The sequence below is a fragment of the Hipposideros armiger genome, unplaced genomic scaffold (assembly GCF_001890085.2).
Source record: "Hipposideros armiger isolate ML-2016 unplaced genomic scaffold, ASM189008v1 scaffold_236, whole genome shotgun sequence".
NCBI lineage: Eukaryota > Metazoa > Chordata > Mammalia > Chiroptera > Hipposideridae > Hipposideros > Hipposideros armiger.
In genome coordinates, this window is record NW_017731586.1 from 700,683 (window position 1) to 726,782 (window position 26,100).

The 26,100-nt window shown below is 35.7% G+C and overlaps 1 protein-coding gene across 1 annotated transcript in view; it reads left to right on the forward strand.

Moving 5' to 3' along the window:
* Positions 1-26,100, forward strand: part of RELN (reelin) — a 516,011-nt gene that overhangs the window by 311,631 nt on the left and 178,280 nt on the right. The window contains exons 10-11 of the mRNA XM_019655108.1: positions 5,843-5,988; positions 20,283-20,434. Of these exons, the coding sequence (XP_019510653.1) occupies positions 5,843-5,988; positions 20,283-20,434 (298 nt within the window). The remainder of the gene's footprint in view (positions 1-5,842; positions 5,989-20,282; positions 20,435-26,100) is intronic.

Genomic DNA, 26,100 nt, shown 5'->3' on the forward strand with positions numbered 1-26,100 from the left:
TTTCCAGCCACATAGTGGCTAATTTATGGCTCTGCCAACAATGCCATTTTAATTAATTTTATTCATCTTATTTCTCATTCTCTGCTTCTCATATCTCATCTGTTTGCATTGCCTAGATTTTAATTAAAAAACCTCTCCTCTCTAAGGAGCAATCTGAAGTGGCAAAAATAATCACTTAAAATATTACAGTCATTAAAAAATTGGCTGTGGTGGAAGCCATGCATTTTCAATTTTCCTACAAATGATGTTTTAGCTTCCTTTTAAAGTGCACTTTGTATCTGAATTGTCTGCCACCAGCCAGCTTGGCTATCAAAAAACGGTCTTCCAGCTGGGTGGGCTGAGTGACAACTCCTTAATGGAGGAAATGGATGGCTCTCTGCTCATGTGGAGGGGAAGGCATACCAGGCAGATTTCATTCCATCTGCCACCAGCTCTCTGCAAGCTGGCATTGCCCAAATGCCCAATATACTCATTCCAACAAAAAGGATATTGTAAAAAAATAAATTGCAAGGCTACAGATGCTTGCAAGAATCATCAGGGCCATTAGACCCCAGGGAGATAATATTAAGAGGTGCCTCCATGTTCATCTTTGATGAAAACCTAATTAAACTATGGTAGAGGTGATTGCAAATACTTTTACAAGTACAGAGGTGAAGTCATTAACATTTTCAGCAAAGTATAAGGAACAACCTTAGAAAAATGCTGCCCTGAATTGTGGCCAAGGACCTGTATATTGAGGAATTTGCACTGATGTTTCCTGTTGATGCTTTTCTGAATGGCAAATTCTTGTCACTTGTTACACTGTGTTCTGCTTTTCAGTAAAAGAAACCCATATAATAGCAGAGTAGGAAAATATTTTTGATTGGCAAATATAAACAAATAAAGACTATGTGTAAGGGATTTTTTAAACAATTGGAGACCTGCTAGTACTTAGAAATATACACTGTATGTTATTGATCAATGCTAAAATAATGAAACAAAGTAAAAAATAATTGTAATTAATTACATTGGGAGGGCTAGAAATAGAAAGAAATATTTAGAGCCATCTGCAGAATTTATACCTTAATTTAACCCAGAATAAATGCTAGTTACCTGATATGGACTCACCATAAGTCAATCAAAAGCTATGACTCAGGAAGTCACATGCTATTTATAATTACTTGCTCAAGAAAACCTGATAGATTTTTTTATTATACTCAAAATAAAATAGTCCTGAATTCCAAAATATTCTTATTTTTATCATAGCAATAGTTCATTTTTACTGTCTTTTGAAGTTGTTTAGATTTTAATTGTTATTGCGTATAAATGACATGAGTGAATAGATGCTGAACAAAAACAGCTGGGTATTAAAATCCCTGAGAGCAATTTCCTGAAATTATTTTCATAGTTTCAATGCACATTTCATTTGAATTTTTAACATAGTACATTGACGTTATACAATGCATCTGTAAGAAAAGTGGCAACAGACATCTTGCATTATTAAGTTTTCCTGTCTTAGGAAAGTGTTTGGTAATCTGCCAAAATTTGGAGGGCTTTTAGTTCTATCTGTCCTGAAAATGAATGAGTATTTGCAGTATTTTTACCATATTGTATTGTGGGAAATATTTTTTAACATTTTACTAAAGATTTCAAGTTGATCTGAAGAATTTTAATGACTTTTGTAATGAGAAACACAATTAAAAATAGATTTAAATAGTCTTGGATTTCTCTTATCACCTACTGCTAAGCGTGTGGAATATAATTTTTAGAAAAACCACATATTCAGAAATAAAACAATTATTTATTTATTTATTTTATTTAGGGTTTCCAAAAAACACTTCCACATATAATATTATTTATGCTTGTAACATCATCACTAGAGAATAGATATTATTGGCTACATTCTACAGCCTGAGAAACTGAGGCCTAGAGGGGTTAAATGACACGTGCAAAAACATGTAGCCATTAAGTAGAGAAATGTGTTGGAACATGCCTTCTGATTCCAATCCCCAAATTCCTTGAGGATGGATAGTTAACTGAGTTTTCATTCCTTGTCATCTTGATTGTTTTTGGTTTCCAGTATTTTGTTCCTTTCCAGTCTTCATCTCCTTGATTCATGTTAAGTGCTGAATTAATGGAGGTATGCTCTAGGAGAAAGTTCAAGCAACCCCTAACCAAGCAGCCCATGAATTCCGCTCAGAGGCAGAAATGCACTATCAAACAAGCAGAGACCCAGGCACTCTATCTCAATCCAAATGCATTCAGCATAAATTCTTAGTTGAGAGAGCATCTGAAAAACCAAGCCAATTCTAAGACCTTGAGCCCCGGTGACCACTCCTAAAATAGAATTAGCATGAAACTCTAACTTGCTTTGTAATTGACTTAGGAATCCTCAGAATGAGAACCCTGAAGTGGCCCCCTACCCTTTGCAGGATTCTTAAACGCAGGGCCTTCCCATACTCAACTTCTCAGTAGGCCCATTCCTGCTCAATTGCCTGAGGAGTTCATCAGTTTCACAGACTATTCCTTATTGTATAGTCCTAATATTACCCTGCTGGCTCGCATCACCCTTACTTCAGACTTGGAAGACATTGGGTTCTATTCAGAATGGCTGAGGCAGAAATCATACCTTGATCTCCTTAGCATGGTGGGGAGCAAAACAAGCCATTGGTGTGTGGGTTCTGTTCACCTCCAGGCCCTGCTACCCGGAAAGTGGCAGCCCTATCTTGCTACGCGTTAGGGAAGGCTGAGCCACGCCCCCTTGAGCTGCGGCTGTTTACTGGGGGCGTGTCAACCTTTATTTGACAATGTGGCAACTGTACTAAGACTGTGAAGGAGGGAATATTCAAAGAGCAATACTGCTCCCCCACCACACCAGGACACTGGGTCTGTTTGGGAAGGGAGAATAAAGCTACCTGAATCTTCCCTTAAACGTGACAGGATTAGGGTGTCTTCAGTGCACAGATGAACACTGACTGGTAGAAACCACTGCGCTGTTTGAATTTAGATTTGGTATTGAGTATTCTTCTTTTACTACAAATTCGTAAAGAACAGTTTCTTCCCTATAGAAATAATAAAACTACAAAAATGATATCATTTTATCCTTCATGGAAACTTGCCAAAGACAGATCCTACTAGTTTTTAGATCCTACTAGGATGAAAATTGGTTAGCTCGCAAAATGAGTGTCAATTTTTATCAGGTTGCTTTCTTCATCCTTGATCTGGTAAATATCACCTGTATTTCATATGTTGGCACTATTGTGGTTATACTGACAAAAATGTATACTTAACAAAGAATTTTCAATAGTTGTGCAATTACAAATGGTCTATTCAACTACCCAATGTGTTTAGTAACAACAAAATAACTAACAAAAAGATCATAAATATACATTTAGTTTTCTAAAACACCAAGTCATTTTAATTTTCTGAAACAAGTTTAACAATATGCTACCCAGTTTTATAATGATCTTTTACGTAAAATTTCAATCTCAACTAAATTAAAATATGCATCAAATATGTGAATATTATAAATCTGGAAGTAGTAAAACATAATTATGTACAACACAGAGCCTTAAAATATTAACAAATAATTCTGAGGTAAATGGAACCAAAATTGAAATAATTCAATTGCTATTTAGCCAGAAATGACCAACATTTCATGTTAGGCAAGTCATTATTTTTATTACACAAATATACCCTTTTAAATGATAATATAACTAACTCTGTTCCATGTATAAATATTTCACATATGTCACTTTCTTGGATAATGACATAATGTATCATTTGCATTGATATCAGAGAGTCCTTATATTAACTCCAGATAAACATAGACCAGGATTGTTTATGCAGGATTCCAGACTGTGAAGATAATTGTGAAAAACATTATTTAGAGCTGAGTGTATTTATTATTAGAACAGTTGTCTTTGCTATTCTTCTTAGCACTTGTTGTCTTTACAGGATGCGCGGTAGTAGAGGGTCCTTGGGTTTGTCACAGCTTGATAGTATCTATATACTGTTAACTAAAACTGAATCCTAGTTGTGATCAATGTGTGTGGGTTAAAGATCGCATATAATGAACATATACAGCATAGAGCATCCTTGAATTACCTGTATTTGTTGTGGTGTGAGGAAGATTCTCAAGGAGGTGATGGTGTGCCACACACCACAATGTATCTAAGGTGATGACAGGTCCAGTAGGTACCTTACTTAGTGCTATGAAATGACGCCCCCAAGATCACATGCTCTGACTCTTGAACTTACAGGACCTTCTGAAAGCTTTATTTACTTGTTCAGTATGCTAGTCTGATTCCTCTCCCAATTGACTTTACCAGCATTAACCAGCTTAATTGTCATAAAACATTTCCTTGCACACATCACTTCCCCTATTCTAAAACACCACTGCCAACAGAATATTGTAGAGATCTCTCAGACTACTACTTAAGATCCTTTACTGTCAGGCTACAGTTTAATTCTGAAAATCATACCTACTTATCACCTTTAGCATTCATTCATATTTGTCATCCAACTAGGATTTCTATCCTTACTTCAAAATCAGTTGAAGAACTGCTCATCCATGAAGCCTGCTCACCTAGACCAGCCCTGGACACAATTTCTGCCCTCTCTCATTCATTAGCACTTGCCATAAGTTGCCTAGCATGAAGACCTAGCTTTGATATATCTCAGCTAGACTGGGAATCTTTTGAGAGCAAAGATTATGTATTATTATACTTCATTATAAACCTCTTCCTCTTAGCACCTTCCTTAATGCCTTCTACATAGTGAGTTCTCCATAAAAGATTAATTAATTACCTGAAAAGGCATAGCCATATTATTTATTCATTTATTTATTGAATTATTCAATGATTTTTTTTTAATTCCTACCATATGTCAAGCATTGGGCTAAAAATACAGGATTGGATAAAATGTACATGATCCCTGCCCTACAGAACTTACAGTAACTGGTATTTTCTGCCCAACTATTTTTCTTCATATCTATTTCATTTTAAGAGTATATAAAACCTAAAAGAATGCTTAATATTTCATTTATGAGCATTTCTCTATATATAACTTATTACCAAAACATGATTAATGCAAACATCATATTTTTTAAAAGTAAGTGCTCAGTTTACTCAGCTCTAGTGTTTGATCTTGTCTTTGACTATTCACTCTAAGCTAAAAAAATATAGGTTAAAAAAAGTATCACAAGAAATTATTTTTCTTTATTCTTTGTAAACTGAGTGTTCTTTTGGAGAATGACAAAGCTTGTGATTTTCCAGCTCCTCATTGGGGATATCACACACTTTTTAGGTCTGGTCAGACACGTTTACTCGAAAGGTAGCTGAGAATATATGCTCATATCAGGGATTACTTTGACCTTTTCTGTATTCCATGTTTTGATTAGTGGGCTATTCTACTCATATCCCATTGACAGACAAATTGTGAAAGGCTTGAATGGCAAGCCAGAAATATAGAGAATATTGAAAAGGTCAGTGCAATTCAGCCCATAGCCACAGTATTGAAAATCTAAGACTAGTCATTATCACACTAATTCTCACAACAAGGAGTATGGTAAAGATGGGAAATTATTCCAATTAAAATATTCTTGTTACATACTGAAGGCTGAGGTGGCAAAGCTCAAATGGCCTCTTGACTCCTTTTTTATGATATCTTAATAAGTTAGAAAGAAACTGTAATTGAATTAAACAAGACAAAAAAAAAAGGTAACAAGCTCTTTTGATTTGAGAGTCCCTCATAGAGGGAATAATATAATGACTTTTTTAAAAACTCTAATTATACATGAGTAAGACAGATCCAGCTACAAAACCAATTCAACAGCCACCCCATGCTCTCTCTTTATCTACAGCATAGCTGTCAGTCAGATGGGAACTCCATTTATTTCCATGGAAATGAAGGCAGTGAGTTTAATTTTGCCACCACCCGGGATGTAGATCTTTCTACCGAGGATATTCAAGAGCAGTGGTCAGAAGAATTTGAGAGCCAGCCTACGGGGTAAGTAATTGTTATCTCCCATGCTGTGTATAGCACTTACATTTTTTCCACTGAACTGTTTTAAACGCATATTGTTAAATAGCAAAGCATAGTTAAATCAGTGCTGATGATTCTTAAAATTTGACAAGCCAAAAGGGTTACACTTAACCTAAACATCCTTTATTAGTAATCAGCTATTTTTATGCATATTAAAAATTTGTGTTTGGAAATACTTTTATCTTCAGTGAATCGCTTGTATCTCATCTGTGTTTATTCAGCTTTTACTGGGAGAAAAATTTTTTTCCAAAGTATATAGAATATAAAATCTTTTCACCACTATTATATTGAGACTTTCAGCTGTCTTCTTAAAAGCTGAGATTTATATAGATGCTGCTACCTGATTTTGAGTGGCATGTGGTTCTGATCTTAAAAAGAAATTGTTTAGAGGTAAAATGTATCTTTGAGAGATGTGTAAAGGAGAAGTATGGGGCTGAGGTTACAGTAGAAGAGACCTGAAGCAATGCGGGTTGTTTGGTGGTAGCATTTTCTGGCCATTCCTAACTCTGTGCCTTCTTCTGGGTCCTGTATCCCTAAGATATGTCCTGTTATTCAAGCAGCATTTTCAGAAATTCATGTTAAAAAATATTAACAGATTGAGAGAATCAAAATTCAGAAGGTAGTGTAAGTAGGGAAGAAATTCTAGAAATTTCTTGGTTCTCACCTGGCTTTTCTTTTTGCAGTAAACATATGTAAGCAGAACCAGGTCCTATTGTTTAGTGTCTGTTTTCTAATATCACAATGAGGATGAACGAAATAACATTATTTTCATAATGGATATTAAATAGCAGTAATTGAACTGTTAACTGTGAGAAACTTTTTCATAATACAACATTTGAGATATAGTCATGTCTCTCTGATCTCAGCAAATCAAATCAAAACAGGATGGAAATTCCAAGTGCCTGAGTGGCAAGAAGGCTGATGTTGCTCTCCTGGGCTCCCGGCTCCCTGTGGGTTACCCAGGAACTGATTCAGACCCAGTAAGAGGGAGGAAGTCTGCCCAGCAACCTGAGCTGAGCTGCTGTGCCTGCTGTTATCCCTTGCTTCCGCCTCAGGTCTCTCACTGCTGAAAACTAGACTTATACTGTGGCTGCCCCACCTCTGCTCTGCTTTGCCCCAGGGGAATCTCTCAGGGCCGGCCTGTGGCACAGGCCAGGGCAGGCCTCTAAAGGAGGCTGACACTTGGGGGACCCCACCCTCTTGGGACCTACCACTGACCTCTCTGGGCCTGGCACCATTGCTCAGGCGCTTTAGTCCACAAAGCCCTTCCTCTCTTAGGTTCCTGGCACCCTTGAAGTTCCATGCCTAGTGTCACCCCGGTATCTCCTTGAGGGACCAGCAACCACTGCTCCTGTTTCTCATCTCCAGGACCCTCCCCGGGGTTAGGCTGCTCTCCTTTGTAACCCGTATGCCACTCAGGACTCACTCCCCTCCCCTCACAGACCAAAGGACTTTGGTGGGGCCCAGAACTTTGGTGATGCACACAAGGCTTCGTCCTCTGGAGATAAAAGATCCATCACCAGCCTATCAGCTCTTTCTTTCTGACCGGAAAACAAAGATCAATTAAATTACCCTTCCTGATTATGGAGCTTGACTGCCTAGGAGGGGTTCTCAAATTTTGAAGCAGAAGAGGTTTGTTGACCCCGCTCCTTCCTTTCTCCAAGCTAACACCATCCATGCAGCAGTGAAGAGCCATCCTCTTCCCTGAGACCCACATCCCTGGGGACTCAGATGACTCCCCGCAGTGATACCAGCCCCCATCCCGATAAAGCAGAGAAAGAAACACAAGTTAATCCCAGTAGTACCATTCCACATAAAGCCCAGTGTTTTCCCTGTCCCTCTCTCCCCAGCAAAACTCAGTCTTCAGTGTCACTTCTCTTATTTTGAGGAGAGAGAACATTAATTTTCACCTATTTCCTTTCCCAGAATGATCTCTTCCTTTTTTTTCAGTGTGTCGTATCATCATATCCTGTTTAAAAAGAACAAAAGAAATGTTCCCTGCTAGTAACAGTGGAGACTTAATATTATACAAACACACAGAAAACCCATTCATGAATTCGGCTTAGAAAGCAATTGATTTGATATTAGAAGAAACTCAACATATTTTAGAAAATTAATATACTAATCCAGAGACATAGCTGAACTAGTACACTATACACACACACACACACACACACACACACACACACACACACGCGCGCGCGCGCGCGCGTGCGTAAACATTCCATTTTCACAGAGCACTGATGATATAAGGAAATTTGTGGCTAAACCAAATCATTCATCTTCCAAAACAACAACAACAACATAGCACTAAAAGTATTTATGCTTAAAAAAAGCACTATAATCAATATGTACACAGAGGAACATCAGAGCAAATTCCAGCACTCAGTGTCTCAGGTGGTTTCAGTTCTGCTCTTGAACATTGCTCAGGACTGAGTATATATCAGGGTGTGGTCACAGTTAAGGGCTGATACTTTCAGGCCATGGCATTGTCAGCAGTTTTCTGTTCCGATAACATAGGATAATGTACTTGACAATAGCACCTGTGCCACTCTAATTGGTATACAATTAATTCATCTAGGCTCTAAGGGTAGTTTCATTATTCTAGCAACCAAAGCACACCTTGGTTTATTTCAGGCTCTTCCCCTAGGATGTCAGGCCACATCCCCCAGAATTACCTCATTTATGTTTCCATCTGGCTCAGTTACTAAGTTGACATTATGTTATAAAGGTATACAAGGATAATGACAGGACCTAGCATTTTCTGCATTTGAGGTGATGATAAAAATGCTGGTTTGGTCTGTAGTGGTGTGTGTGTGTGTGTGTGTGTCCCCTCCCCACACCCACCTAGTCCCAAATGCTGTTGTATTGGTCTAGGAAAGAGTGCTGTTATAATAACTTTTAATCATAGCTTCTGGGGAAAAAGAATCTTGTCACAGAATCAATGTGAAGCATTTTTATCTAGGGTAAGAGATGACAGAAAAACAGATTAGGAATCTGGTGGTGAAATTCCTGATGTGTTTTGTTTTCTCAGCCACGTTTACAGAACATTTGTCTCATTCTTCTCCTCAACCATCACCACCCACACAGACAATTTATCGTTATAAGCTCATCTGCTAAAATAGGTGGAAAACATGGGTGGTGTAGAAGAGTGGCCAATGGAGTTGATTGACTTCTGTAGATTTGAGGTCACTTTTTAAAAACAATTTAAAAATTAAATTATTAATATGGATATAATATTTTATCTTTTTTAGCTATGTTTTCCTCGCATAAGAATTATGACAGAGAAAAAAGAATATGCAGTCCTCTTTAATAATATTTTGAAAACATTTTATATGAATAGCAAGAAAGAAAAGAAAGCCACTAAGTCATTATTGACATTTTTGGAAACCACTTTCCCAAATATCCGTTTTTCTACCATTGAATCAAAGATCAAATACCTCAGATCCCAAGGTTGCAAGAGCTGTTGCCTCTCACATCACAATGCTGTCCCAGATCCAACACTGATAGGTTTAGTTTTTTAAAGTGGGATTTTAAAGGTTCTTTTTTCTAAAAAAGACACATCTGTTACTTCAGCAAGAGAGAAACTTTAATAGATACACTGCTAATTTATGTGAGTCTTTCGGAACTTTGGCTTAACCTTACAAACACATCATTTAATTATCAGCTACCATATCTCACCTAGCTGAGGCCGTCTTTAGATGGGAAGGGGCTATAGAGAAAAACGCATTGCTATAAGATGGAATTGGTATACTTGTCTTTCATCCTAAATGCAAACATTGTATGTTTTTGCTATTCACATACTTTTTTTAAAAATTTTATTGGGGAACAGCCATGGTCACTGGTTACACATTGCTTTCATGCTACAATGGCATAGTTGACTATTTAAGGAGGGTGTAGCTCACAGTGGCCCATGCGGGGATCAGACGGCAAGCTTGGTGTTATCAGCACCACGCTCCAACCAACTGAGCTAACCGGTCAGTCACCCCACCACATACTTTTAAAAAATATCTTTTTTTTATTACTGTCGCCAGAGTATTCATGTTAAAGAGAAACTCCACAAATGCAATGAATATTAAAATAATTGAATCAAGACAACATGTTCCAGTCTTCCCTTGGAAATTACAGAAAATGAGCAAATGAATCTATAATAACACTATAAAACAAGAAAGTGTGCTCTAGGTAGATGAGGAATTAGGAAGGATTACACAAATAAGACAGAGGAGGAAGGAATTTGATGGAAGGAGGGAATAATAGCCCAGAACACACGATGAATGACACTACCAGGGGTGTCCCAGCACTGCTCCAGGTCAGAGATGCTGGGCGCAGGGACAGGACGGAGCTCTCAGGTCCTGCCGCAGGCACTGCCATTAGATGAGCCCTCACTACACACACTTCCAAGCAGAGGTCTCCCCCCAGGACCACACGGTGCATGTGGATACTCGGAATGGAGAAGCAGGGCAATGCCAGGTGACTGGAAACCTCAAAGGGAATGAAGTGCCCCATGGTGGTCGCCATCCAAGGGCACATCTACCCCTGTGGTAGGCATGTCTGCACCAAAACTAAGAGAGAATAGTAGAAACAAATTCAAGCAAAAGATCGATTGGGTTTCGGAAAAGTCATGACATAGTTTTTCTGTTTTTCATTGCAAAAATGCGTCATGACGTTTCCGACAACCCAATAGAATCATTAAATCTCAGTAAAATCAACTCCATAAAAAGAATCATCGAACTAAAAAACTAAGAGCTGACAAAATGGAAGTAGCGGAACAAACAAATGGAGATTTTATGAGAAGTATAATTAATATCCTCAGAGGGATAAGAGCATACTGCATATGTGAAATTGGAACAGATTTTATAAGCAAAAAAAAATGAGACATAAAAAATGAAAAGATATGATTGTTAAAGCAAACATAATGAATTCCCCCCCCCGAATATTAGTATAGGCATACATGTAGAGCAAATTAATGAGCTGGAAATTTGAGTCTGGAGATCTTTACAAAACTAGGGTCATTAGATATGAGAAAAGAGATGTAAAGTACCTGGTGGGGACCAGAATTGGCATTCTAACATTAAAAATAATAGGAATTCCAGAAGGAGAGGTCAGAGGGAATATATGGAATGAAATATTGAAAGAAATTATTGAAGAAAAGGGCCTGAGATTTAAGAAAGAAAACAAAAACAAAACAAAACACATAGTTTCCTCCGAATCAAAATGTTTGGCAAGATGGATGGAAGAAACATACCAGTCCTCAACTACCAAGGGGAAACTTCAGAACGCTGATAAACAGAGGAAACCCTAAAAGCTTCTAGTTGAGATTCATTATACTTTCCTTTGTAGCCCTAAGCATCAGTTAAAAAAAAAAAGCAGTTATTTAATTTTTAAGAGAAAATTATTTGGAACATAAAATTCTTCTCCAGAGAAATATCATTCAAGTAATCAGGAAAATAACAACCTTTTCACATATACAGGATTCAGAAGTTTACTCTCCCTGAAAGAATAACTAGGAGATGTGTGCCTGGAAATTAACCCAAGAGGAAGAGGAGAGATTCAAGAAAGACTAGTGAAGGGCTGGCCGAGTGGCTCAGTTGGTTAAGAGCTCGCTCAAGAAAGAGTTTGAGCTCTGAGCAACAGTGGTTCGAGTCCCGGCCTGAGCTGAGCAGCCACTGAGCTGCCAACAGGTGGCAGGAAGACTGTGAGCAAATAAAAATAGTAAAGCTTATAGTTCAATCTAAATAAGCATTGATCATTGAAAAGTTTTAATAAAACTTTGGAATTAAAACTCAGCTGATCTCACCATTAGAGGTACAATGGGAGATTGACAAAAAAGAGAAAGAGAATAAGGATTAAAATATTGCCAAAGTTCATAGCTTGCTTGTAGTGAGTATATCTTGGTTAAACCGTTAATGTTAATAGAAAACTATGAATGTAAATCTGTGTGTTGAAAAAAACCAGATAAGTTAAATATAGGATATGTAACTTCTAAAGCATTAGGTTAGCATAGAACAAAGAAGACTTAGTCCAGCAAATCTCAGGAAAGTGAAAAAAAGTAAATAAAGAAGAGGGTAAACAGAAAACAAGTTGCCAGGAACCAATCTAAACATATCAGTAACACAATTTGAGTGAGTCATATTCATTTATTAAATGAGATTCTCATAATAAGTTTTTAAACATCAGCTGTATATTTGCTATTTATGGGAGACCCCAACTAAAATAACGCAAGAAGTTGAAAGTCAAAGAAGAGAAACTAATATACCAAACAAATTAAACAAAAGAAGCAAGGAGCCATATTAATATCAGATATTCAAATCAGGTAAAAGAAAATTTGTTTTAACAGGGCTAAAAAAGGATATTTTTTATGACTTCAGTGTGGTCCAGACATCTTCCAACTGCTAGTATCTCCATCCATTTCTTTGCCCAAAACCTTTTTCTTTTTTGTTATTCTCATTTCCCCACCCCTTCCCCTTTGAAAACCATCAGCTTGTTCTATATACCTATGGATCTGTTTCTGTTTTGTTTATTCATTCATTTTGCTTTTTCTTTTTTTTAGATTCTATATATAAGTGAGATCATACAGTATTTGTCTTTCACTGCCTGTCTTATTTCACTCAGCGTAATAGCCTCTAGGTCTCTCCTTGTTGTCGCAAATGGCAAGATTTCATTCTTTTTTATTGCTGAATACTCTTCCGGTGTATGTGTGTGTGTGTGTGACTTCTTCTTAATCCATTCATCTCTTGATGGACATCTAGGTTGCTTCCATATCTTGGCTATTACTAGTAATAATGCAATGAACATAGAGGTGCATAGTCATACATCTTTGAATTAGTGTTTTTGTTTTCTTCAGATAAATACCCAAAATTGGAATTGCTAGGTCATATGGTAGTTCTAGTTTTAATTTTTTGAGGGCCCTCCATACTGATTTTCATAGTGGCTGCACTAATTTACAATCCCACCAACAGTGTACAAGGGTCCCTTTTCTCCACATCTTCACCAACACTTGTTTTTTGTTGATTTATTGATGATGGCCATTCTGACAGGAGTGAGGTAACACCTCATTGTGGTTTTAATTTGCATTTCTCTGATTATTAGTGACATTGAGCATCTTTTCATATGTCTATTGGCCATCTGTATGTCCTCATTGGAGAAATGTCTATTCAAGTCCTCTGCCCATTTTTAAATTGGATTGTTTGGTTTTTGGTGTTAAGTTGTATGAGTTCCTTATATACTTTGGATATTAACCTCTTATCAGAGGTATCATTGGCAAATATCTTCTCCTATTCAGTAGGCTGTCTTTTCATTTGGTTGATGGTTTTCTTTGCTGTGCAAAAACTTAGTTTCATATAGTCCCATTAATCTTTTCTTTTGTTTCGCTTGCTCAAGGAGACATATCCCAAAAGATTGATGAGAGCAATGTCATTGAGATTATTGCCTATGTTTTCTTCTAGGAGTTTTATGATTTCAGGTCTAACATTTAACTCTTTAATTCATTTTGAGTTCATTTTTATACATGGTGTAAGAAAGTGGTCCAATTTCTTTTTTTTTCATGTATCTGTCTAGTTTTGCCAGCACCACTTACTGAAGAAACTGTCTTTATCCCATAAAAAGGGATGTTTCATGCAATAGTGTATGTACAGAACTTTGCACAATGCATGGCACATAATAAGTAATCAAAAAACTTAAAAATTAGTTGTTATTTCAAGTATAATTACTGTCAGTAATGAGATATGACCAAAGTGGTGCTCAAAGAAAGTTATGCTCATTTTAACTAATGAGGTATAAAAGAAAACAAACAAAATTAAATAGGCCAATGAAACCCCTAAATAAACCAATGAAATATGTCATTTAAAAAGACAATATTAGTTAAATGATAATTGGATATCTTTTAAAACTATGCAAGTGCTAAAAATGGATCAGAGTAAACCTGTTGCAAGCCGTTAAAAGACACTTATTACTTCTTACATATTCTGCTTTATCCTTGACCTAGGTTCTAACATTGCTTTCTATTTAAGCAAATTATTTTTATCTTTAAAAAATATGAACAATAATTTTTCCAATAAAAACAATAAGCTCTATATGCTAAAGTTGTTCTGGAACTCATTCATAGACGTTCTAGACCCTCCTTTAATTTGCAGCTCATTTACACACCATTTTTTCTCTTGACACGACCATTCTTTAATTAGTTAATAGCTCCTGTCCCCTCTACAAATCAGGGGTCCATATGAACATCCAGAATACAGCAACTGGCTCCCTGTCCAAGAGAGGACCCACATTACTAAAGTCAGAGGAAAAAAGAGAATAAAATGTGAATTCTGAAGTGATTTTATTCCCGGCAGCCTGGCACAACACTGGTCAGTGATAGCATTTTTCTGTGGAAAGAATCAGAGTAGGATGCTGGCACCGAAATGTTCTGATGCCCACTTCTTCGACATGTCTCTGTTTTCCATATTCCTTCCTTGGTAAATCACATGATCCACTGACCACAAAACAGTCCTGAATATCTAGGAGTTTATAGGAAGGAAGAACAGAACTCGGCACCTTGAAGCAAAGCTTGGGGTTATTTGTACTCTAGAACACATCCAGGAGCATCAGGGAATTGAAAATTTAATTCCTCAGGCCCATAAAGTGGGTTAAGTAATAAAATTATCTATTACTGTATTTTGAAATCTAACAATAGAATAATGACTAAATATAGCTTGACATAGCCATAATAAAATATTATATAACTCTGTATACAGAGTTAATAAGAACCTGGAAAATGTGTACATTATTAATGTAAGTGAAAAAGGGCAGAATACAAAAACATATATACAATATTATCACAATGATCTGGAAATATGCATATAAAAATATTAGAAACAAATATACTAAAATATTAATTGTGCTTCTCTCTGGAGTAGTGTGGTTTTTCTTCTATTTGTATTTTCCAATATTTCAATAATGAGAATATTGCTATCATGATAAAAGAAAACAAATTGAATTTCTTTAAACTTTAAAAAATATTTCCAACTGGACTTATTTAGAGTAACTTATTCAGGTGTCCTTTCCCAGGCCATAACCATCACTTTTGTGAAGAGTCTTCCCCTAATTAAAAAAATCAAAAGAAAAAGCAACTATTGGCAAATACTTTCTGTATATAATAGAATACCCAGAATTCCCACGCATCAGCAAGACATAGAAAATATGCCAGAGAGCAAACAGGACTTATCCTGGGATCAAATATCCTTTGCTATCTTTGGCCTTGCTGACTTTTTCAAATGGTCAGAGAGTCCTCTCTGGACTGTTAACTTATTTCTAGTTCTCTCCAACTTCCAGTCCTGACAGTCCTGTTATAGTATTAATACCATCCACGCCCTATTAACTGCATTAAAAATTTTCCCTGAAGAAGCTTTTTCAAGAAATACATTTAAAACAGCTCACCTAAGATTATAGGGAAAAAAATTGAGCACAGACAATGGCTCAGGTCAGCTATAACTTAGGGTCTGAGAGATGATTTATTATAGAGAGCCCAAAATGTAAAGTATTAGTTAAATATTTTAAAGACATTGCTTGCAAAGTGGGACACACCTACAACTGACTCAAAATTTCTTTCTTAAAATTTAATGCTGTCTAGTGGAATAAAATTAAGAAAAAAAGTAATGTAAAATCAAATAAAACAATTTTATATTAGCTTCCTGGTTCCAGGGAGATAGTACCAAAGAATCTTAAATATAAACATGGAAAATCAAAACTACATATAGACCAACAAGAACAATCTCCATTATAGCCCCTTCAATGTAAGTTGATGTTTTATTAAAAATAGGCTTTAAAATTTTTTAGAAATCTTCAGAACAGTTTGAGCATCTTCTTATTATTTTCTACAAATTATTCCTTCTGTCCTACCCAGAAGAATTATGTTACCTCTGATTAGAATACTTTTCACAAAATGCTTATAAAGTTAAAGAGGGATTTTATTTAAACTTATAATTCAGGGTAAGTGAATTGAAAATATATTGCCAATCTAAGTTAACATTATTTTAAATGGGTCTTTTTTTTACAAGCATGTTTATTTTTATTAAAGCAAAACATACTTGACCATTTAGATAACATAAATAATAAATTTAGGGGGCCAGATAGATAGTAGCCAAAATCTCAAATGGCACAAAAGTCATGCAGATAGATAAAATACAGTCTTTCTTTCAGTTAAGTATACCCTTACTTAAAGATATTTAAGCCAAAACACTGCATACTGTACTGGACCTTTGTCCAAGATTGTGTCTCTACTAATTCTAGTATGAAAAAAATAAAAATACTCATTATGATCTAGAAATTCATTTTAATTACTACTTTGACTTACTTTAAAACAAAAATAGCACTACATTTTACAGAGGGGAGAAAAGGAAACTAATATTCATTGAGACTGTAATGTCCCAGGCAGTACATTATTTTCTCAAACATTCTCCAGTATAGATCATATTTCTGTCTTATTGGTGAAAAAGCTGAATGCTTTCTACCATTTTAAAGCCAATATTTTTTTATTAATACTAATCCAACAAGGCTATAAGTAAACATAATGTGTGTGATAAAAAGCTAAAACAGAATTGAACTTGAGTGAAATACGGTACAACTAATTGAAGACAATGATGTTTGAAATGCAGTACATACAGGGAAGCCTTCAAATAGAGCTCGTCTTTTCCCTTCACTTAAGCTGTCATGCTAGAGGAAAACCTGTAAATGCGATGGAGATGGAGAAGCTTCAGTCAAAGGGTACACCTTGCTGGACATCACAGGACTCATCCTGGAGATAAACCTCATGAATATAAATTAATGTGGAAGGATCTTTACCTACTGCACATCCCTTATTAAATATCAGAGAATTCATCCCAAATAGAGACGTTATGGATATAATGAACTTATTCAACCTCAGCAAATTCATAGTAGATTAAAAACCTATGAATTTGGCAATTGTGGGATCATATAGCCAGGCTTTATTCTATATCCTAGTTCAAACCTAAAGTTTCCAACTTGGTTTAATATATTCTGGAAAATATAATAAAACAATTTGTCATAGATAATGTGAAATGTTCCACTACCTTTAGAATCTTTTATGCCAATAATAGTAGGAAAATATCTGACTAAAAGATAAGACCTATATTGCCTGCGTCCATATTCTTAGTGTTTTCATCAACCTATAATGAGAATATTTAAGTTTTCATTCTGAATTATAATACATATAAATTAAATGCATTTCTTTGTTTTTATCTGAATGTTACTTGCTTACTGCAGAGCAAACATTTAAAATTAAAATAAAAATTCCCCCATGCTAATCTCATTTCTCACTATTAAAATGTTGGAATATACACTGGCGTATATTCATTTAGACTTTTCTATGACCATACCAAAAAGAAAAAAGAAAAACCCACCAGGATTTCATTTCACACACTATACTACAACTTGATTTTTTTTTAACTTTAAGAACATATTATGAATGTCTCATCTAGTCAGTAAATTTCAAAAACGCAATGTACCAGTTTATCTAACTTAACCCCTAGTGATAGACAACGACTTTTGGAATAAAAATTTTTGTATACTTGTTAAAGTATTTCTGAATGGTTAATCCTAAAAGGAAAACGGAAAATTAGAGACTCAGACACATATATGTACATATACATATATATATGTATGTATGTAATTTTCATTTTGATAGTTACTGCCCAATTTCCCTTCAAAGAATATATATCATTCTGTTTTCCAAGCTCATGAAGGAAATTTTTGTTAAATTTCAGCTTTGTTGAATATGATTTAAATTGAGATATAATTTATGGAGACATTTACAATTGTAAGCTCTTTAAAGTGTACATCGTGGTGATTTGATACATATATATTGTGAAAGGCTTTCCTCCATCTAGTAATTGACACATCCATCACCTTACATATTTATCTTCTTAATAAGAACATTTAAGCTCTATTCTCCATCTCATTCTTAAAAGTATTAAAGTTTGAGCTGATTAAGACGTAATTAATTTTATTCTCAAACCATTCCAAAACAGCTGATTGGGAGAACCGTCAGCATTCTGGTGAAGAAACTTCTTTAAATTATTTTTCCTTACAAGAATATTTCTTTTTCTTGATACAAAAAGTAGAAGGTTGTATTTTAAAAATATAAATTAAATATTATTGTGACCTTGCCCCCTCTGAGGAAAAAAGTTGTCTTGAGGCATTTTATTGATTATTAAACTCTTTTCTGTGTTCCGACTTCATCCCACTCTATAATAAATAATATATACCACTGTATTTATAATAAATAATATGGGGTGGGTTTTTTTTTTAGAATTAGTCATCAAAGAATAAATATAAATTGCTATGTTGTAGAGAGCTCTCCCCCCAGGCAGACATTCCTTCAAATGCAGTTCACATAGAACCGCATTTCCATGGGGAAAACATAATTTAAATCATAGAGAAGTAACACTCCTTTTAGGGAAATTGAAATGCTAGCATTATAGAGCTCCTCAAATACCACTGCTTGCCTCAAAGATTTGGTTATGCTATAACTTTATTTCATGTAATTGTTACATTAGGAGAGAGTCGGGGACAACATCATTTTTGTAACTTGGCAATGACCGCAATTTTGCAACATTGGATATCAGAACTCTGATGTCCAGGGAGTGAAAGGTGCCCCCCGTAAGTCCCTCAGCAGCTGATGGAGCTCTGAGATCTCCTGAAGGGTACTTTGCCTTCAGCTAAGCTCCAGCCACTGTTTCTACAGATTCATGAAAGAATGAGCTTGTGCTACAACAGGCTCCTACTGAATTTTTAATAAGTGCAAGATAACTTATTCAAAGTAGTGAGACTTACAAAATGATTTTTCAGACCTCTCTCAGCTTCCTTCTCTTCATAGTGGACTAAACTTTCCATTTCAGTTAATTATAAATATTTGGGTTTCTAAAGAAAATTGCTTTACTTTTGTTATCTTCCAACAAGTAGAGTAGGAAAAGTTGAAGACCAATGTAGAGTAAAATTAGAATACGTTGGACTTTAAAATAAAGATTGAAAAGAAATACCAAGTCTGAATCTTATCTCATACAACTCTGTAGTAGAGGTCATGAAAATAATTCATTTAGATTAACCTAGAAGAGTTACTTGTTTTAAACTAGTAATTAAGAGAAAAAGACCACTAATCTCATTGCTCACTTGAATAGAAGGTTCTTTTAGTCTATGACAGTTCCATCTTTTTTAATTTAATTTTTAACTTTAAAAATACTCTAAAGTAGATAGGTGACAAAAAGGGGTCATCATGCATCATTTATAACCTTAACTTGTTTTGTGGATCAGTAGGCTGAGTAGTTTAATTGGGATAAATGGAGCAAATAAAAGATCAATGAACCAGTGTGAAATTTTCTTGTATGAGTCAAGAGATGTTCCTGGTTAATTTACGGTGGTCCAATACTATTAAGAGCTGCTTCAAAAGTTATTTATTGTACTTGCTGAATGATTGATATAATCTATTAAAATACAAAACAATAGGCATTTCCTAAACACCTTGGTCACAGATCTGTTATAAACTGGAATAGTTCAATATAATCGCCCTGACACAGTTCCCTCTTTAGAAACGTAACTGCTAAAATAACAGCAAACTGAGAATCAGATCTCACTTTATAGCCAAGCAGTCAGTTAGCCTTACGCAAGCTGCTTACTCTGTGAGCCCCCATTTTCTCCATCTGTAGGCAAACTAGTTATGTGATTAGCAATGGCCAAATTAGGCTTGACCAGAAATAAATACTAAGGAGAAATGAGTTTTTAAATAGTAGATATTTTTATCCTCTTCTACATATCCAAATACCTGTTTCACAAGTTTAAATCCCATCTTCTTTTTGAAAACTTGCTAGACTCTTGCCAGCTCTTATGGCTTTTTATTCTAGAATTATTTTTTAATGTGCAAAACAGCATATGAGTACTTATGATATTATGATACTGTTTTTTTGGTTCTCTGTTTTCTCAAATTTGATTTCCCACCTCAACTATAAGTGCTTTGACAATAAAGGCTATCATATAGTAGATACTCTAGACATAGTATTGATTACATTTGTCCTTTTACGGCAAAGACATAATTGTGAATGGAGTGTGTTTAAAAGTTTGCTCATTACCTAAAATCTGTAGTACCACATTTTTATTTCAGAATTATTCAATACTAAGTAACTGTTCCTCATTAAAAATCAAATGTTATACTCTATCAAGCTTTGACTTAATATTCTAACTGTTAATGATTCTCATTTTTTTTTAAGATGGGACATCCTGGGAGCCATCATTGGTACGGAATGTGGAACAATAGAATCAGGTTTATCACTGGTCTTCCTCAAAGATGGAGAGAGGAAACTATGCACTCCATACATGGACACGACTGGTTATGGGAACTTGAGGTTTTACTTCGTTATGGGTAGGTACAGTTTGAATAAATTTTGTTGACCTAAGGCAGATTCTAGGCCAGCACCTATTCTTGAGGAAATAAGATTGTTTGTTGTCTACAGTATAAAATGAAAATTCATGAAATATGAGTTCTACTGGTTGAGCTAAAGCCTATGGTGCTCACACCTGCTTCAGACCAGCCCTGTTGGAACCATCCTGTAAGAGAGCTAGCCCTGGCATGCCATGTCTAGGCCTGAAGAGAAAATGCCATAATACCTTCCTCTCAACTTTCCCTCAGTGGTCATAGCTAAATATAAATGGGAGAGAAGCTAAAAGCAAAGTTAACTCCCTTGTCCAAAGCCTCTAGCTTCCAAAAACACAATCACCCAGGTGAGTCATTTGTTTTCATGGATATCTCATCATTGCATAACTCTTTCGTGATGGGAAGCTAAGAAAGAAACCGGTTTATAATATTTTATAGTACTTGAATAATATTCTCTACTCTCTAATAGGTTGGCAAACACATAAAAAAAAGTATTCATAAGATGTGTTTTTCATCAAATTATTGTAGAGCAAATAAGCCATTAAAAGTTTGGAAAAATACCCAAGGAGGATTTAAGGGGTTGAAATTTGTGACCTCTCAAATTTATCGTTTTAGTTGACAAGAGCTAGCGCTTTCTCTGGATGTCATTCCAGAACTGTGAGTAGCTGTCACATGCCTTCTTTGCTGAGTGACTGGAAAAGCACAGGCAACACCTGGAAGTTAAACAGGAAATAAACATTTTCAACCTTTGATCTTGCTGAAAAGGTGTCAGTTCATCAGGACAAACAGGCCTCCTGAGCATAGGCTTCAGCACTGGCTACTTCCTTCTCTCACATTCCTCACTTCCTACAAGGCAGAGTGGCACGGTAAACCTTAGATTGTATTAGGCTCTCAAACACTTTGCCTGTGCAGAACTACCTCATTTCCGGTATGACCTATTTGATAACAAAGAAGTTATATAAAATATAATAATGTAATCTTCCTGACCATAAGGATATCTTCACCTTGACTGAAATGATTTGTATAGTTAAAGACAGATGATTGGATAAAGAAGATGTGGTACATATACACAATGGAATACTACTCTGCCATATGAAAAGATGAAATAGTGCCATTTGCGAAAACATGGGTAGATCTTGAGATTATTATACTAAGTGAAATAAGTCACACAGAAAAAGTGGAGAACCATATGATTTCACTGATACGTGGGATATAAAACTGAAAGCAACAAAGGAACAAGACAAACAAACAGAAACTCATAGACACAGACAATAGTTTGGTGGTTACCAGCGGGTAAGGAGGAAGGGGGTGGTAGATGAGGATAAACAGGATCAAATATATGGTGATGGAAGGAGGACTGACTCTGGGTGGTGAACACACAATGTAATACAGAGATTTCTTTTATTTTACTTTATTTTTTAAATTTCTAAATTAAATTTATTGTGGTGACATTAGTTAATAAAAATTATATAGGTTTCAAGTATATAATTCTGTAATACACCATTTGTATATTGCATTGTGTGTTCACTACCCAGTCAAATCTTCTGTCACCATATATTTGATCCCCTTTACCCTTTTCTACCTCCCCTCCTTTCCCTCTGGTAACCATTAAATTGTTGTCTGTGTCTATGAGTTTTTTGGTTATTTGTTTGTCTTGTTAGTTGCTTTCGGTTTTATATCCCACATATGAGTGAAATCATATGGTTCTCAACTTTTTCTGTCTGAATTATTTCACTTAGCATGATAATCTCAAGATCTATCCATGTTGTTGCAAATGGCAGTCATTTCATCTTTTCTTATGGCTGAGTTATATTCCATTGTGTGTGTGTGTGTGTGTGTGTGTGTGTGTATCTTCTTTATCCAATCATCTATTGAAGGACATTTCAGTTTCCATGTCTTGGCCACCATGAATAATGCTGCAGTGAACATAAGGGTACATAAATCTTTATGGATAAATGTTTTCAGAGTTTTGGGGTAGATACCCCGAAGAAGGACTGCTGGGTCATATGGTAACTCCCTGACTTAAAATTATACTATAAAATGACTAATGAAAAACAGCATGGCATTGGCAGAAAAACAGACTAATGGAACAGAATTGAGAACCCAGAAGTAAACCCATATGTATGGGCAAATAATTTTCGACAAAGGGGCCAAAAACACACAATGGAGAAAAGAAAGCCTCTTCAATAAATGGTGCTGGGAAAATTGGAAAGCCACATGCAAAAGAATGAAACTAGGCTGCTGTCACCATACAGTGAAATTAACTCAAAGTGGATCAGAGACCTAAATATAAGACCTGAAACAATAAATTGCATAGAAGAAACCATAGGTACTAAAGTTATGGACCTTGGTCTTAAAGAGGATTTTATTAATTTGGCCTCAAAAACAAGCAAAAATAAATGAATGGGATTATATCAAACTAAAAAGCTTTTGCACAGCAAAAGAAACCATCAACAAAACAAAGAGGCAACCAACTGAATGGGAGAACATATTTGCAAACAACACTTTTGATAAGGGATTAATATCCAAAATATATAAAGAACTTATTCAACTTAACAAAAAACACATAATACAATTAAAATATGGGCAAAGTTCCTGAGCAGACACTTCTCCCAAGGAGACATACAAACAGCCAACAGATACATGAAAAGGTGCTCAACTTCACTAGCTATTAGGGAAATGCAAATCAAGACCACAAAGGCTATTATCGACAAGACCAGTAAGAACAAGAGTTGGAGTAGTTATGGAGAAAAAGGAACCCTCATACATTGCTGGTGGAAATGTAAATTGGTACAGTCACTATGGAAACAATATAGAGGTTTTTCAAAAAATTAAGAATAGACATTTTCTTTAAATAATTAGAATTCAAACTGGCTCTCATTTCACTGAGAGTGATTGCTGGGAAACCTTAAGCCTCCCCAGCCCCAAAATTTTAATAAACACTTAGTATGCTAATCTAATATAAGTATTTTTTGTTTTTACCATTTTGACATAATGTATTTGAATTCTTGATTTTTTTTCCATAGTGAATCATAGTAAATCAAATCAATTCAGTCCCTTTACATAAGAGAATGTCATCTTCATATAAGAGATTATGTCATCTTTAATTCTTTCTTGTACAAAGCAGATTATTAATGAATCAATTAAAATAACACTATGAGGGGAAAATTCATTTGAATGAGCCCAAAGTACATTATCCCAAATAAAAGCATCTCCATTCAATTTTAAAAATTAATGAATTTCTGTTGAATTATAAAGCACTAAGCTAGGATATATGGAAAATACAATTGAGAAAAATAATGGTACCAAAATCACCGTGTTGCTTATCAATTACATGCAAAACCCTCAAAACAATGCCTAATAAATAATTATAACTCAATATATCTTTGTTTTTCTAATTATAAAAATTTTCTGGACAGAGTCCTTGCCCATAAATACCATCTAACTGTAAGGGAGTGTGCAATGGCCTGTAATGGAAGGAAAATGCTATGAAAGTGCAGAAAAAGCTCTGGGCAATTGCAGTGGAGGGATCAGGGTAAAGCTTCATGTAGATAGAATTTGAACTTGGTCATGAAGGATGGACATGATTTAAATTTAAGGGGAGAAGTTCGAATCTAAGCCATCACTTTGAGAAAAAGCCCAAGTATAAAAGTACATGGCATGTTTGAAGCCAATATTCCCAATATAGCTGAATGGAAAGATATAAAATGGAGCTAGAAAAGTGAAATGGAGCCAGAGTAGTGATTTTCTTTAATATCATACTAAGGAGTTCAAGTTCTCTCTCTCTAGGCAACATGGAGCTATCAGATGATTCCTGTCAGCCGTGTAATGTACGCTCATCTGTGTTTTAAAAAGACAATTCTGGGAGGAGTGTGGTGTAAAGACTGAAACAATGAGAAATTAGAGGACAGGAGACCGTTAGGGTAGGGTTGCCAGATGTAGGGGAAAATAAAGAACAGCCTACTTAAATTTTAATTTCAGATAAACAAAAAATACTTTTTTGTATAAATATTGTTCATGCAATGTATTTTATCTGGCAATCCTAATTAGGAGGCTACTACACTAGTCCAAGTAACTAGTCCAAGAACTATGGCAGTGATGGTGGTAATAATGTGAAGGAGGGGACAGAGAATAAAGAACTGAAGAGAAGGAACCAACTGAAGTTCACACCCAGTTGACTGCGGGGATTATGAGGACCATATTGGAGAGGACACAGACTCCTCTCCTGGATGACTGGAAGAATGGAACCATTTCCCAAATAAGAAATGTCGAAAATTTAACTAACAAGCACGTGTGGAGTAGATTTTGATACTAGATATGTTGAGGCTGAGGCTTCTGGAAGGCTATATGAAGATAGAAATTCTACTCAGCATCTGAATCAAATTTGAAAGTCATCAGTACACAGGTGATAATGATCCCAGGAGTGGCCATGTTCTCCCAAGCAGAAGGCAGGATAAGCAAATGACATGAAAAATTCCTAAGGCGGACCCTCATCTAGGTGTAGGTGGAAGGAAAGGAGTAGATGAAGAATGCTGAGAAAGGCCATCAGGAAATGCAGGAGGAAGGTGTCATGCTGCACTAAAGGAGGAAGGCAGAAAATGGTCGGGCTGGGATGACAGGGACGTGATCAGCCATGCAGGGAACACCCAAAGAGAGAGGTTACCAGGTATAAGGGCTGATAGCCCACCAGCGATGCCAGTGGTGTGGTGCCTGGGAAGCCAGAGTACATGGAGGTAAAATACATAAAGACAAGTGTCAGTGAACAAGGACCTCTCCTTCAAGAAGTTCATCAGCAAACAGAAGAAAAGAATGCAGTGTTTTTCTTGAGGAGAAAGCAGAATCCAGCAAAGGTGTTTTTAGGCAAAAATAGGAGAGGTCAGAATAGTAGGGCAGGATAGGGTCGGATGAGACTGGACCTACAGAAAATACTTTAAATGGAGAAGAAAGCAATATGGAAGTGATTTAAGATAGGGTAGTTTATACGTAATTCTTCACTAAACATGCACCTTAGGAAAATCAGTGGCGGATTGTTAATCTGGACCAGCTCGCATTCCCTTCCGCTCAGGCCCCATCTATATTTTCTTTCCGGTTTCTCCCTTTGGTTCATGTCAATCTCCTGTGACTACCATTTCTGGAAAATCTGCTCAACTTTCAAAATTTGGTTCAACGCCTGTTTCCTTCATCTATACATTCACTTATTCAACACAAATTCATTAAAACCAGTATCCAGCACTGTTCTTAGAGCCAGCATGCAGTGAAGAAGAAAAAATAATAATAACCTAACATACATCATTCATTTATTATTTCTCCAACAAGTATTTATTGAGCATCTCCCATATGCCAGCTCTTTTAGCCAACACTTGTATCTCTTTTCTTTGAATTTTGACTGCAATTAAGGCAGCACAACACACTTTACTGCTAATTACCATTTTTTTCATGTATTAGTCTTATTTTCTTCACTAAATTATAAACTCTTTGAGGTCAGGGTTTATTTCCCCTTGTAGCCTAATGTCCTGCACATAGTAAATAACAAAATCACCTTCCTAATATAAATAAGTATCTCGAAAGCTACTTAAAACAGTATTTAAAGTATTTTAAAACTGTCCATCTACTTTCCATTGAAATCTTCCGTACTTTGATTGCTGTACCAAATG